Source organism: Bombina bombina, chromosome 4 (assembly GCF_027579735.1).
Source record: "Bombina bombina isolate aBomBom1 chromosome 4, aBomBom1.pri, whole genome shotgun sequence".
NCBI lineage: Eukaryota > Metazoa > Chordata > Amphibia > Anura > Bombinatoridae > Bombina > Bombina bombina.
This window is the reverse complement of record NC_069502.1, coordinates 260,810,576-260,826,676: the sequence shown is the minus strand read 5'-3', so window position 1 is coordinate 260,826,676 and position 16,101 is coordinate 260,810,576. Positions and strand designations below refer to the sequence as shown.

At 38.5% G+C, this 16,101-nt stretch overlaps 1 protein-coding gene across 3 annotated transcripts in view; it reads right to left on the bottom strand.

Annotated features, from left to right (window-relative positions):
* Nucleotides 1–16,101, bottom strand: part of ATG16L1 (autophagy related 16 like 1) — a 58,125-nt gene that overhangs the window by 16,169 nt on the left and 25,855 nt on the right. For all 3 annotated transcript variants that reach the window (XM_053709930.1, XM_053709931.1, XM_053709933.1), the window contains 2 exons: nt 15,730–15,850; nt 13,801–13,906 (listed from right to left, as the gene is read on the bottom strand). In XM_053709930.1, coding sequence (XP_053565905.1) covers nt 13,801–13,906; nt 15,730–15,850 — 227 coding nt within the window. The remainder of the gene's footprint in view (nt 1–13,800; nt 13,907–15,729; nt 15,851–16,101) is intronic.

The window sequence follows — 16,101 nt, the reverse complement described above, 5'->3', positions numbered from 1 at the left end:
AGGAAGCTACAAGCTGCACAGCACTCAAAGTGAAAGTAAAAACCTGTGCGTTCCTGTCACATAAACAGCCTATGAGCCCAATAAAATCTCACACAATATATAGTGTGAGATGAAGCGGTTAGGGAAAAAACTTCTGTTGCTTTAAAACACAGGTGTGCTAGCCCAGACGGAGTCTTGATAAAGGCCCACTATTGAGGGCTGAAATGCATTGACATTCTTTGGTAAGCCTTATTTCATTCTTTGATCATTGTTTTTAGCTATATTGCACTATTTTGCTATATGTGTTACAGGTTATTAGCAAGAAAACACGACTCAATTAACTTCTTTTTGGTTTCAACTAATTTTTCACTGATTTATTATATTCTTTTTACTTTTTTATATATTTGGAGTTTTTTGACGATTCCATCACTCCACACATTTTTTCTTTTCCATCAGTTATTTTCTATTAATTTTCCTACAGCTTGGAGCATTTTTTATATATTTGAACACTCATCACCATCACAATTTGGAACACGCCATCTTTGGAATACTCTATACACGTCTCATTACATACTGTTTTGAGCAGAACCCTAGTTGATCCTCTTTCTCATAAGGTCCTCCTTACAGAGTTTAACTTATCTTAGAGGACTTTTATACATTTTGGATTTTATATTTTAATTGCGCATTTTACTGTATATTCATATCATTTACTTTATTGTACCTGATCCCCTAACCAGGGACCTATAGATAATTTATATTTTATATTGTTATTATATTTCTGCTTTTAATATACAACCTCTTTGGGTGCTCTTCACACTATTAAATCTCACACATAAAGCAGCATAAAATCAAAGCATCACATTTGATTAATCCCCACTGCTCAATAATCCCCCTCAGGAGATATTAACCCATGAATCTATTAAGATAAAAAGGAGCTACACTGTGACCCTGTCTTCTAGTGTTCTCAACATATGTAAAAAATAGAAACAATTTTACCAGAATCCATGCTGTGGAACAGGAACACAGCCTCTCAAGCGTGACAGTCTTGTAGCTTGACTTGAGTAAAAAAACAAGCAAGCAGTAAAACCCGTCAACACTGATTGCTTAGGAGCTGTTAGCAGGCAGTCTGGATGGGTTTGCAGAAAGATTCTCCCGGCATCTCCAGACTCTAAATTTCGTCAATGCTCTCACTGAGAGGCTGACAAGACTACTTAAAACTCCAGTCCCATATTGAAGGGCAGATACCCCTCCTAAGGAACTACTCCGAAATCTTCTGACACTTCTCTGCCATCCTCCTGTGACGAAAGGAAAAGAATGACTGGGGGGTGGGGGAAGTGGGAGAGGTATTTAAGCCTTTGGCTGGGGTGTCTCTGCCTCCTCCTGGTGGTCAGGTTCAGTATTTCGCAACAGTAAGGAATGATGCCGTGGACTCTCCTTATATTAAGAAGGAAATACGACTTACAGCAGATATCAAAATGTGTTCTATGGTGTCATAAAAATAAAACCTCGTTCTTAAACATATAGCAAAAACATCTCCACAGCAAGATTTTTTTTTACATCTGGTAATGGTAAAAAAAATAAAGTCTATACGGCTTCTCATTTGAGAAGACAAGACACCATACCTCTAAGAATATAGGTTTCAGATGTCAGTCAAATTTTTCTGTTTGACTCCTAGATCTTGAACAAAGTTGGCTTAAAATATAGCTTCCTGGACTCCCCTCTCCTTGTCTTAAACGGGACACTAAACCCAATTTTTTTCTTTAATGATTCACATAGAGCATGCAATTTTAAGCAACTTTCTAATCGAATCTTAACAATTTTTATTTGTTCTCTTCCTATCTTTATTTAAAAACCAGGATTGTAAAGCTTAGGAGCCGGCCCATTTTTTGTTTTTTGGTTAAGAACTTGGGTTATGCTTGCTTATTGGTTTGCTACCAGGGTGCAGAACCTAAAATGGGCCGGTTTCTAAGCTTTACATTCCTGCTTGTTAAAATAAAGATAACAAGAGAAACAAAGAAAAATTACATAATTAACAAGGCAAAATAAAAAGTCAATGATTTAACACCTAATCGGAATTTCAAATAAGCAGACTTTTTTTCTGACAAATTATTTTTTTTCTCCCATTTTCCAGCCCCCTGCATCATGTGGCAGACATCAGTAGACGTATACCCTGTGAGCTTGTGCACATGCACAATACAATCTTGTCCCCCAGAAAGTATGAATATAAAAATTTGATAATGGAAGTAAAAATGTCTTAAGATTGCATGCTCTTTATGAACCATAAGTTTATTTTGACTACTGTATTGACTACTGTAACACACCTTCAACAAAAATAGTTACCACTCATGTTACTGTTTTGCCTGTAGTTTTTTTTTTAGTTACATCTGATTTTAACCCTTTACTGGAGCTGGTTGGTGAAGCTCTGCATTTTCATACTGCAGATCATATAGCCCTATAACAGAAGTGGTGAATATTAACAGATTAGTGATGTTGCTGGCTTTTTAACATCAGTATCCTGCACTTCAGGTCAGCACACACAATTCCAAGTGGGAGGTTTATATCTTTGCAGTTTTTATATACAGATTAAAAGTGGCATAACAAATAAAATGGCTACATGAATAATAAAGGGAGGAAAAAACAACTGCTGAAAAAATAAAAGCTCCTGAACTTTATTATGCACACTAACACATCTATTAAAAAGCCAGTAACATCACTGATCTGTGAATGTGCACCACTTCCATCACACGGTGTGGGAATACATTTCCTCAGACAAAATTATGCTTACCTGATAATTTTCTTTTCTTCTGCTGGGAAGAGTCCACAGCTGCATTCATTACTTTTGAGAATTCAGAACCTGGCCACCAGGAATAGGCAAAGACACCCCACAATACCTCCCCCACTTCCCTCATCCCCCAGTCATTCTGCCAAGGGAACAATGAACAGTAGATCAGGGTGAAAAAGGTGCCAGAAGAATAAAAAACTAAAATACAACCGTCCCATAAATAAAACGTGGGCAGGGAGCTGTGGACTCTTCCCATCAGAAGAAAAACAAAATTTATGCTTACCTGATAAATTTATTTCTTGACACGATGAGTCCACGGATCATCATTAATTACTGTTGGGAATATCATTCCTGCCCAGCAGGAGGCGGCAAAGAGCACCACAGCAAAGCTGTTAAATATCACCTCCCTTCCCTCCCACCCCATTCATTCGACCAAAGTAAAGAATACAAAGGAAGCAACAAGGTGCAGAGGTGTCTGAAGTTTATAAAATACTAACAAACCTGTCTAAATAACAGGGCGGGCCGTGGATTCATCGTGTCAAGAAATAAATACATTTATCAGGTAGGTATAAATTTTGTTTTCTTTTTAATGACACGATGAGTCCACGGATCATCATTAATTACTGTTGGGAATCAATACCCAAGCTAGAGTACACAGATAAGGGAGGGACAAGACAGGAAACCTAAACTGAAGGCACCACTGCTTGAAGAACCTTTCTCCCATAAACGGCCTCAGCCGAGGCAAGAGAGTCAAATTTATAGAAGTTTGAAAAAGTGTGAAGAGAGGATCAAATTGCAGCCTTGCAAATCTGTTCCATAGAGGCTTCATCTTTGAATGCCCAGGAAGAGGAAACAACCCTCGTAGAAAGAGCCGTTACTCCCCAAGGAAGCTGCTGTCCAGCAGATTCATAGACAAAGCAAATGATACTCTCCAGCCACAAAGAAAAAGAAGCAGCCGTAGCTTTCTGTCCCTTACAGTAAACAGAAGACTGACAAAAATTCTTAGTCGCCTGTAAATAGAATTGTAGTGCACGTACCCCGTTCAGATTGTGTAGAAGCCGTTCCTCCTGAGGATTATAACACAAGGAAGGAACAACAATCTCCTGATTAATGTTCCAATCTGCAACTATTTTAGGGAGAAGCCCTAATTTAGTACATAAAGCCCCCTTATCTGATAAAAAATAAGGTAAGTGCACTCATACTGTAATGCTGAGAGCTCTGACACTCTACGAGCAGAAGAATAGCAACAGGAAACAAAACTTCCCAAGATAACTTAATATCTAAGGATTGCCTAGGCTCCAACGGAGCCCTTAAAGAACCGTAAGAACTAAAATAAGACTCCAGAAAGGCGTAACTGGTTTGAACACAGGTCTGAGCCTGACCAAAAGATTGCACGTCTGGGATATCCCCAGACGCTTAAGTAACAAAATAGAGAAGGCAGATATTTGCCCCTTTAGGGAACTTGCCAATAAACCCTTCTCCAAACCTTCTTGGAGAAAACCAGAATTCTAGGAATCCCAACTTTACTCCAAGAGTAGCCTTTGGATTCAGACAATATAGATATCTTATGGTAAATATTTCTAGGCACAGGTTTACGTGAATCAAGGTCTCAATGACCAAGTCCGAAATCTACGCTTGGATAAATTTAAGCGTTCAATCAGACTCTGAGAAACTAAATTTGTATGAAGGAAGCCCCCTTGAAATAAAAGGTCCTTCCCCAACCGAAGCCTCTAAGATGGAAGAGATGACATGTCCACCAGGTCTGCATACCAAATCCTGCGAGGCCACGCCAGTGCAATAAGGGTCACAGACGCCCTCTCCTGCTTGATTCGAGCAATGACTCCAGGAAAAAAAAAGCAAACGTAGACAATAGGTATGCGAAACTGAAAGACTCTTGAGATCTAAAATCAGTATGAAGGTTCCCTTTTTCGTGAATCACTAACAGATTGGAATAGAACCCCAGACCTCATTCCTGCATTGTAACAGGAACCATCACTCCCGGGTCGGAGAGGTCCCGAACACAGTGTAAGAACGCCTCTCTCTGTGTCTGGTCTACAGATAATTTTGAAAGCAGAAAACTGCCCCTGGGAGGAAAGGTCTTGACTTTAGTTTGTATCCCTGGGACACGATGCCCACTGATCCTGAACATTTCGTACCCAAGCCTGAATGAGAAATGAAAGTCTGCCCCCCACAAGATCCGGTCCCGGATCAGAGGAAGACCCTTCATGCTGCTTTTGATGCAATAGCAGGCTTTTTGGATTGTTTTCCCATGTTCCAAGACTGATTGGGACTCTAGGAAGGCTTGGACTGCTCCTGCTTGGAGGAAGAAGTGAAAGGATTTCTATTGAAATTTCAAAAGGAACAAAAATTACTGTGACATCCCTATTCATTATTTATCTTATCATGAAGGAGGAAAAGTCCCTTTCCTCCCATGTTGTCAGTAATTATTCCCGTCAACCCCAGCCCAAACAAAATCTTTCCTTTGTAAGGAATCGCCAAAAGTTTAGACTTAGATGATACATCCGCAGACCAAGATCTGCGGGCCAGTATGGCAAAACACGAAAATGTAGCTCCCAGCTTAATAACTTGAAGGGAAGCATCCGTGGTAAAGGAGTTGGCCAACTTAAGGGCCTTTATTCTAAACTGGACTTCTTCAAGGGAAGAGTCTGTATTTAATATATTCATAAAAGGCATCAAACAGTATGCTACCGCACTAGTGACAGTAGTCATACAAACCGCGGGTTGTCATTGTAAACCCTGGTGTACATATCCTTTAACTTCTTATCCATAGAATCCTTAAAGAAGCAACTATCCTCTATATGAATAGTTCTCCTGGATAGCATGGAAATTGTCCCTTCCACTTTGGATATCGTCTGACAAGATTCCTTGATAGAACCTGTTATAGGAAACCTATATGGAAACTATTCAGAAACCTCCCCGAAGGAGGACAACGCAAAGGAACCCTTTTCCCCAGCCATAGGCATGGATAAGAGATGAGAGAATGGTGAAACCAAGAGATAAGAGACCATTTGGCCATACTGAACAGACAACCATAAGCCCACATCAAGGTGCAATAACTGCCCCCGACGATCCTGTCAGATCCCACCAGAGAGACAGCAAAGCTAACCCTCAGGCAGATACCAGAACGGAGAAGCGGATGTTTCAAACCTAAAAGTTTGAAGCCAACCCACCCAAGACCGATCCAGGTCCGGACTCTGAACTCTCAGACAAGAGACATGGTCAAAAACAAGACCCCCAGAACCCAAGACCGGTCGAAGTTCAAACCCCCCGAGGAACTGTCAAGTTATCTCATACGGAGAAGTGCACCCTGGGCAGTGCATCCACATCCCAATGTCCCTGGATATTGGACACTTGAAATATATTCAGACCAAAGAGCCTAAAAAGACATCTTAACAGGCCTAAGAAAAAGGGCAACCAGCACCCGGGGTAGCATTCGAAACCAGGACCCTCAGTAAATCCAAAAGGTTAGATCTCTTAGAGAGAGTCGAAGTGGAACACCCCTCTAAAGGTCCTGGGATGATACAGAACAGGCTCCATTTGAAGGATGAAGGGCTGAGTCAGCCCTGCCGGGGGATTTGGGCCTGTGATCCTGATCTTTAAAACAGGATTTATTGTAGTCAGGGTCTTTTTTTTTTTTTTCTTTTTTTTTTATTGTTTTCTCCTTCACAAGTATACATTTCTCATTCAAATGAATAATACAATATATATATAAGCTAGTGATGCACCGAAATGGAAATTCTGGACCGAAACCGAATCCGAAAATCCGGGATGCACTTGGCCGAAAACCGAAACTGATACCGAAAATGTATTTTTTTCAAATTATTTTCAAATTATTATTTTTTTGCATAATTAGAGCCAATAAAAAAAGTCCACCATTTTATTGAAAGTAACACTAAAATTGGACAAAAATATCTTAAAGCAACAATATGCTACACAATAATTTTACCAAAAAAAAAAACCAGGCAAAAATTCAATTTTCTGACAAAATTTTGATGCATCCCAACTTAAAACAATTATAAATATCTATATACTGTATTTTTCTTCATTTAGTTCTATGTAACAGAATCATATTTAACAGGTTGTTTTTTTTACCAATTATCCAAATAAAGTATAATCTTAGAAAACTCATTGTATGCAGAACAGTAAGTCAAGTAATAAACTTAAACAGCAGCTCTAGGCTAGCATCAAATTTTAAACATGCTACACAATAATTTTACCGAAAATAACAGGCAAAAAAACCGAAAACCGAAATAGCCAAAAATGCCATTTTTGGCCGAAACTTTCTGCGGCCGAAATTTCGGTGCATCCCTAATATAAGCAATTAAATATTCTTACAACAATGTCTTAAAGGCTTAGTTAGTAATTGGTGTAAATTGTGTGTTAGTTTCACCTCTTGACACTCCAAAAGTAAAACACAATGGGTGATTCTATAGCCCAAAAATAAATTAGGTATATATTAAGCAATGTACAATTTTAATTCTATCCATTACGCTTGAGTAATATAAAAGTTCTTTAGTAAGGAATCCAAAACATTACTATCATACTGTTCCTTCTTCCATCATCTTTTTTCTCTCATTCGACAGTCCTCATCTTATATCCATTAACATAGCTCTTACTGATCAACCATAATCATATCAAATTTATTCTAAATTGACATAAAAAAAAAAAAAAAAAAAAAGGAAAAAACCCCCCTCTCTTCTACCTATTAACAAAAGCAAGTAAATATCTAAAGGATAGTTCATAGAGCAAACACCCCACATCAATTCCTATAACATCTTCTAAGGCATATATGTGAAATTTTAACCCGATGATATATATTGCCCCTAAAATGTGTTCTTAAACAGCTCTTTAAATCTCTGTTCTATATTAGAACGGAGAAATGTATATCAATATCCCTTTGACAAATCAGCTTGGACGGGTCTAAAACCTTCTTTTGTGTAAAAGAAACCCATCTTCAGGCCCGCAAACTATTGGATTCAGAGGGAGGAGCCGGGGGGAGGACACACACAAAAAAAAAGTTGTGTGCTGTCTCGCCATTCCCAGAACTTGTATTTATTCTTGAATTAACCATTGTGAGAGCAAAACTTCTGCCACTACTAGATTCATGAAAGGTAATGTATTTTGAAGCGGCTCTAAGAACTGTAGCTGTGTCAACAGGGGCCATGAACATATATAATTTTTCCACTTACTAAAATATTTTCTGTGTTGTATTTCTGATCTGTTATTTTCAGATCATGTCTTTCCACTATCATCTGTAATTTGATGGCATTAATAAATTCACTTAAGTTTGGAACCTCTTTCTGCTTCCATTTCTTGAATATTAAATTACATGCAGCCAAAATGGTCATATTAGTTAGATACTTATCCCCAGGATTCTCTGTTTGTTGTGAAAAAAATAATTGTATAGGTTCTAACACAGTTTTGACATTAAGATATTTATTTAGCCAGAATTGAATCTTCAGCCAGAACTGTCGCACTTTAGGGCAGCACCATAAGCAATGTAGCAAATTTGCTCTGGATGAATTACATTTGTAGCAGTTACTCTGCTGGGCACCGGCCCAGATACTTATTCTTTCAGGTGTTAAATAAAAATTATTAATTAATTTATGCTGCAACACTCTCTAGTTGATTCGGCTTGTTACTTCCTCTGCCAATTTTATACTGTGAATAATGTCCTCACTTTGTAATGTAATAAAATATTTCAAAAATTTCTCTCTGGCCTGATTATTTTAGTTTTGTCCAGTGATTTTCATTATGTTTTGATACCAAATTGAAATAGAACGAATATCTTATATATCTTAAGACCTGGATCCGTATGTTGTTGTCCCCAATCAGTACCAAATGTACATATATGCGTTTCTATGCAATGACGTGCTTGAAGGTACGCATAAAAGTTCTTAGTGGGGAGTTTAAATTTTCCTGCCAAATTCGCAAAAGTTTGAGTTATCCCGGCTTCCCCCATTCTTAGTTGCGTGAATTGCCTGAAGCCTTTAGCGTGCCACTCCTGAAATACTGTATTATAAATCCCTGGTGAAAAATCCACACATCCAACAATGGGGCGAAGCCGGGATACCTGGAATTCCTGACCCAATAACCTGCAGTATTTTTGCCACGCTAATACGATATTCGCAAATGTTAACAGATTGCTAATATTATGTGGTAATTTGTTATATGGGCAGAGCAATATAGCCTGCAAGTTAAATGGTTTAATCAGCTCAGATTCCAGGTTATAATATGTAACATAGTCAGCCTTAGTCAACCAATCTAAACCAAATTTTATCAATGTGACATAATTATAGTATTTGATATTAGGTAGAGAGAATCCCCCAAATTGTTTTACATGACTTAACTTCTCTATAGATATCCGTGTCTTCTTCTGCCCCCAAATAAAAAGAGTGAACATGCTCTATTGTATCGGTCTATATCCTTACTCAAAATAAAAATAGGTAGATTTGGTAGTAAGAATAACAATTTGGGGGAAAAGATCGTTTTGATCAACATGATCCTTGCTGATAGTGAGAGATAATATAAATTCCATTTACTTAGATCTAGCTGTATGTTATCAAAAAACTCCTTATAGTTTAACTGGTACCACTCTCTGGGATTTCTACTAATTTGAATCCCTAAATAATTAATATGTTGTACTTCTTTAAAGATGTGTTTTAAACTAATGGCGACACAAAAATTATGCAGCACTAAACCTTGTTTTCTTGACCCATAATAATTCAGATTTAGTAGAGTTTATTTTGTAGCCCAAGAATAAGCTAAAATTGCTTATGGATGTCCAAAAATGCTGGGATACTTGTAGCTGTATCTTGTAAAAACAATAAAATATTGTCTGCATATAGGGAGATCAGCATGTTTTGACTGCCTATTTTAACCGGTTGTACCTCATTTCTTACATAAATTGCAAGAGGCTCTAAAGCTATGTCAAACAATAAGGAAGATAATGGGCATCCCTGGCGTGTGCCCTTTTCTAAGACAATATATTGTGATAATTCTCTGTTTACTAAAAGTTGTGATTTAGGTTTATTATATATTATTTTAATCAGGTCAACCAGGTAGCCAGAAAAACCAAACTTCTCAAGTGCTGTAAATAGGTGGTCCCAGATGATAAGAGTCAAATGCTTTTTCTGCATCCACGGTCACTATTGCAATGTCTCTATCTTTATTGCTCTTTTGCTTCCTCCCTCCATCCTGGTTGACCTGATAGAAATAATCCACCATAGTTAGTACACGACGCATATTGCGAACTGAATTTCTACCGGGTATAAACTCCGCTTGATCTTGGTGTATCGACTCGCCAATTTTTTTCTTTAGTCTTTCCGCAATGACTGACAATATCCTGTAATCTTGATTTAGCAATGAGATGGGGTGGTATGAGGATCATTTTTCTGCATCTTTCCCTTTTTTTAAATATTAGTGTAATTACAGAGTCAGAGAAAAATAGAGCGAATTCATTTCTTTTTTGAGATAATAATCATTATACAGCTTTGTTAAGGTCTCTACAACTTTCTGATGTAATTTTGTAAAATTCTGCTGGTAGGCCATCTGGCCCCGGCGCCTTGCCAGATTTGGCTTTTTTAATTACCTTTAAGATTTCTGCTTCGGTAATTGGTGTATTGATCTGTTTCAATGCCTCCTGGGATATTTGTGGAATTTTTATCCCTTTCCAAAACTGCTCTTTAACTTCCTTATTTATACTTTCTCTGGAGTATAATTTCTGATAATATTTAAAAGAACGCTTCTCTGATTTCAGAGGATTTAGTGTATACTTTCTCTCCCTCAATTACTGATATTGTATTTTTTTTTTTTGCGGAATTTCATGATCTTAGCCAGGTGTTTTGCAGATATCCCCTGGTAGCCCTGATATATGGCCCTAGCCTTTAAATCTTCACCTGCCCATTTTTCTTTCATAAAGTTCTCCCTTTCTGCTCTTGTCCGCATGTAATTTCCCCATGTAGTCTCATTAGGGTTAGATACTTTCCATACACATTTCTCAACTGATTGGCTAACAGTCTCCCTGGCTTTCTTTTTACATGTCATTTTAAATCATATATGCCTTTATTTCACCTCGGAGAACAGCTTTACCTGCCACCCATAAGGTTTCAATTTTGTTTGTGTATTCTATATTGTGCGCATAGTACTCTTGCCATTTGTTCTTTACCCAATTCACGAAATGTATACTATTGCACATAAATCCCGGAAAACAAAATGTATTCCTCTTGTTCTCCGGGCCTAATAGCCGAGAAAATTTTTAGACTAATTATCGCGTGATCTGAAAGAGTTATATCTGCAATATTGGTCTCCATATCTAGCTTTGATAGCTGTTCATCTATTAGAAACATATCGATTCAAGAAAAATTCTTATGAGTCTTAGGACTCGCATGTATATGTCCGCTCATCAGGATGTTGTAACCGCCAGATATCCTTTACTTTAAGTATCTTAACATAGTTTCGAAAAAATTTCGCTTCTCTGTAATTTGTCTGTCTGCGTCTAACTTTAAATCTGTCTATATCCGGGTACAATGTAAAATTCATATAGCCTGCTATAATCAGGTTCTGGCCTAGACATGGTATTTTTGTTTTATCTTGTGCCAAAACTCCACCTCAAACCTGTTTGGACCATATATGTTACAAAGGGTCCAGATGCAATTGCCTATCTTCATCTGAAGAATAATAATATTATATTTCCCATAGGGGTCAAGCACTTGATTTACAATGTTATATGTCTCTTAGTATGGTAACAAGAACAAACGAACACTTATCAAAGTAAACAACCCAGCACCCGACAAGGTAACCAGCACCACGTGGGTGACATGAATCGTAAGGAACAGCAGCTAGCGCCTGACTGGTACGAGAACACTTTGAAACCGTCCAAGAAAAATCGAAGCCCCCAAAAGGGATTGATAAACTAAACACAACTATGTCATAACAGTACTGTGCAACTTCCTAGAAAGTGCTCACGCGACTACAAAATCACAAGTATCAGTTCCAGAGAAGAACTTTTCCCAAAAACGGAAAATCACCAGACATGAGCTTCATAAAACAAATTAAACATATCCTAACCGGACCAAAGAAAATGAAGGCAGCACCGGTGCGTGAACGCCCAAGGAAAATGGGCGCGCTAATAGGACCAGCCGATCAGAGGCCCTATTCTCCTAAGCTCAGAACTGGAACAGATACTTAAAGAAAAGAAAAAACGGAGACGTCAAGGAGATTGGCTTCATCCCCATAGTCTAACCCAGTGTGCCATCAGGTACGGAATACAGAGGATCCCTAGGCCCAGTAGGACCGGAATCCTCCAGCACCACCAAAACATGCCTTAGTAGTACAGGAACACGTGCCAGTCTATAACAGAAGGCACAATGTCCCCCCGCCGGATCGATAGACGACCCCGGCCCTGAGGGAGGGGCCCCTGAAGCCTCAGAGGCCATCGCTTCCCAAGAAGGTTGAACTGACTCAGGAGATCTCACGCGTGACCGACCCCGGTTAACGGAACACAGACAGTATCTTAAAAATACTTCTCTTGGGAAATAAAAATGTGCCAGCGCCATAGATATGGCCATGCGGAACCGTGCCGTAACCTCTGGAGGAAACAGGCTGCCTTCCAGAGAAGGAGTAACGGCCATAGGGACACCTGCTTGCGTAGCAAAAGAAGGTTCTGGGGCACACACCTCATGGAATCCTCAGAGGCGGGTGGCTCAACGCACTCTACATTCCCTGATTCGGGGGAAGAGTACTCTAGAACAGCAATCGGAACATAACTGATGAGCATGGATAACCCGGGCCATTTCATACTCCTCACAAGACGTATACTCAGAGTCAGAGATGTCCGTCTCTAAAAAAAAAAAAAATCAGAATCCTCCATAACTTGGAGATTGCAAATATGGATTAAAACTAAATGGCAACTTACACCCCCAATGGCTGGGGCACTCACCACCTCCTGTGAACCAGACAACTAACGAACAGACTCTCTATGTCGCCACTGGGTCAGTGCATCGTGTAAGTCAGCAAAAAAGATGCGCCAGCCCAAAAGGACTGCGCAGTCTGATAAGGCTGTTATGTTCTGAATAGCCATGAGCCCAAGCATCACTACACATTAGCAGACAGATTAATAACAGTTTAATAACCCCCACAGGAGACATTAACCCTTGATTGCATTTTAAGATAAAGGAGTCCCACTGGGACCCCGACTTCTTTTAACATATTCACATATCGAAATAAAATGAAACAATCTTATCGGATTCTACGCCGTAGAACAGGAACACGGCCCTTCAAGTGTAACAGATAGTAGCATCGCTTCTGACATGGACTTGAGTGAATAAAGGCAGGCAACGAAACTCGTCAACGCTGATTGCCAAGGAGCTGTTAACATGAGTCGGGATGGTTTTGCAGAGACGACACTCCCTGCATCTCTGGACTCTAACTTTCATCCATGCTCTCACTGAGAGGCTGACAGGATTACTTAAAACTCAAGTCCCATTTCAAAGGGTACTACCCTCCATAAGAGACTATCTTCAATCTTCTGACACTTCTCTGCCAACCTCCTGTGACGAAAGGCAAAGAATGACTGGGGGATGAGGGAATTGGGGGAGGTATTTAAGCCTTTGGCTGGGGTGTCTTTGTCTCCTCCTGGTTCTGAATTTCCAAAAGTAATGAATGCAGCTGTGGACTCTTCCCATTTAAGAAGAAAATAGCAGCATCCAATATAAAGAGCTGGACCAGCCTGTACATGCAACGTGTTAAAATAAAGGGAAAAGCTTTGAAGACAGCTGCAGGTACAGAAGGAAGAACACTAGCACGGGGAATGGTAACCATTCTATTATTGTTCCCATCAGTTTAGTGTCCCTTTAACATTGCTGTGAGGTCAAGAGTGCAGGCGTTTTCTCTTACCTTATATCCCAAAAACGGATCTTTTTATCAAAGGGAATGGTAACCATTCTATTGTTGTTCCCATCAGTTTAGTGTCCCTTTAACATTGCTGTGAGGTCAAGAGTGCAGGCGTTTTCTCTTACCTTATATCCCAAAAACGGATCTTTTTATCAAAGTGCCCACTCATCACACACTGCTCTGTGCAGACAATATCATTACAGCTGGATCCTGCAAACACAGTTTTAATACCTAAGGCAAAAGAACACATTATGTTTAGCCAATTACTACTAATGAAAAAAAGTCTCTAAGACATACAATGCATTTTCTTTATTTATATTTAAAGATTTTGTTCATTTTTAATCGACATTAACAGCATTTGTTTTAAGGTAATATGTGCATCAGAGACCCAATTTTTTTATTTTTTTTTATTTGTTGTTTTCAAACTCTATTTTAAGATAGTAGCACAAAGAAACTAACAAATGATTACCTTAAAGGGACAGTCAACTCTTTAAAATTGTTACGTTTTAAAATTCCCCAGTTTTGCATAACCAACACGGTTATATACATCTGTGATAACCTTGTATCTAAACCAGCCTCCTGATCTTGGCTATTTATTTATTATCTATTGACTTGCATTTTAGCCAATTAGGGCTGTGTCCAGCACAACTCCACGGGAGAGAGCACAATGTTATCCATATGGCTCACATGAACTATCAGTCTCTTGTTGTGAAAAGCTAATAAAAAAATCATGTGATAAGAGGCTGTCTGTAGTGGCTTAAAACAGGCAAACATTTAGAGGTTTAAATGTTATAAAGTATATTAATCTAACAATGTTGGTTGTGCAAAGCTGGGGAATGGGTAGTAAAGGCGTTATCTATCTTTTTAAACAATAACAATTTTGGTGTAAACTGTCCCTTTAATATTATTGATTACAGTCAGTGTGCCTACTTGACAAAACACACAACAAAAACACAACTTTATGCAAATTTTAGAAACACACTGTTTTACTTTATTCCAGTTTGTATACAGAAGAAATTGGAAGCACTAGAGTTAAAGGGATAGAAAACTCTAAATGTAAATAAATGCATTTCAATTTGTAAAATGTATTACTGTTTCTCTGTGGCATACGCACATATCCTTTGAGGCCCTGTGCACCAGTATTCAAGCTCAGAGAGCTGAAGATGGTGTGTATTGCTTCTGTAAAGATATAATTTGTAGCATACAAACCTCCATTAACTGTGAGAATACTGGTGCTCATGGCTTCATAGGATGTGTGTGTATGGACATGAAAAATAGTAATAACTAATTAGAAGCATTTTTGCTAGTGGAAGTATATTGCAAAAATGCTTCTATTTCACATTAAAATGCACATTTCAATATTGACCTCAATCTAAGAGATGATATTTCAAAAGTTATCACAATTATCAGACTCAGGCCCATCAAATAATAAAAGATATGAAACACTGAGATTTGAAATATAAAAAGTTTAAAATTTCCATAGCAAAAACAAAACAAAAAACCCTTAGCAAAATTTTATTATTTTGCCCTCTTTCTTGTATTCTAACTATAAAAATTTAAGGTTTTCTAAATTTTGAGAATTGGAAGTGCATGCTGCAGCCCAACTGTGCTACATGCCCCTAATTGGCCTCAGCAGTGGAGAAAAGATACTGAAAAACAAGCATTGAATTGGCACGTGACATGCACTTATGCTTATCCTAAAGTAGTCTGTACAGCCACAGTATACTATATTTTTCTACGCCAACAGTCCAAGTGCCAAAAAGCACTATACATGGTGCCAGTGATTTAGGGGCAACTGCAAACACCCCTCAAATCACAAAAAACAGAGTCCACAGCATCCAGTCTTAATCATGCCGATTAAGGGTGAATAACCCAAAACTTTGCTGGTTGCTGTTGTGTGCCATGATGCTTCAATAAAAGCCTAATATTATTCTTAATACTGGGTGCTGTGGACTCTTATTTTTTTCTACGCCAATAAAATTGCCATAAAGGTTTATAGCACTAAAAGAAGTATAGGAATTAACACAATAAAAGCTAGAGTTGGATTTCCTTACAGACTTTACTGCGCAGATCCCAAAGTTTCAGAGTCCTATCATGGCTTCCTGAAACAATGCGTGCGTTGTCCAGTAAGAATTTGGCTGACAGAACTTTACCGCTGTGTCCAGTCAAGGTGTGCTATCCGAAAAAATAAAAAAAGAGGAAGAGGGGGAGAAAAGAAAGGAAAGTTAACGGTTATGATCACAGTACAACTCTTCTTGTAATCTACACCAAATACAGGCTAATTAAAAATAGACCACTGTTGGGGAGTAAAAGTATTAAAAATTAGAGATGTGCATTTGGAGAGGTTTTGTGAACCACTGAGAATGCAGAAGGCGGCAGCCATTTGAGCCACTCAGCTATCTTCGTTGCCAAATTTATTCTTGTGC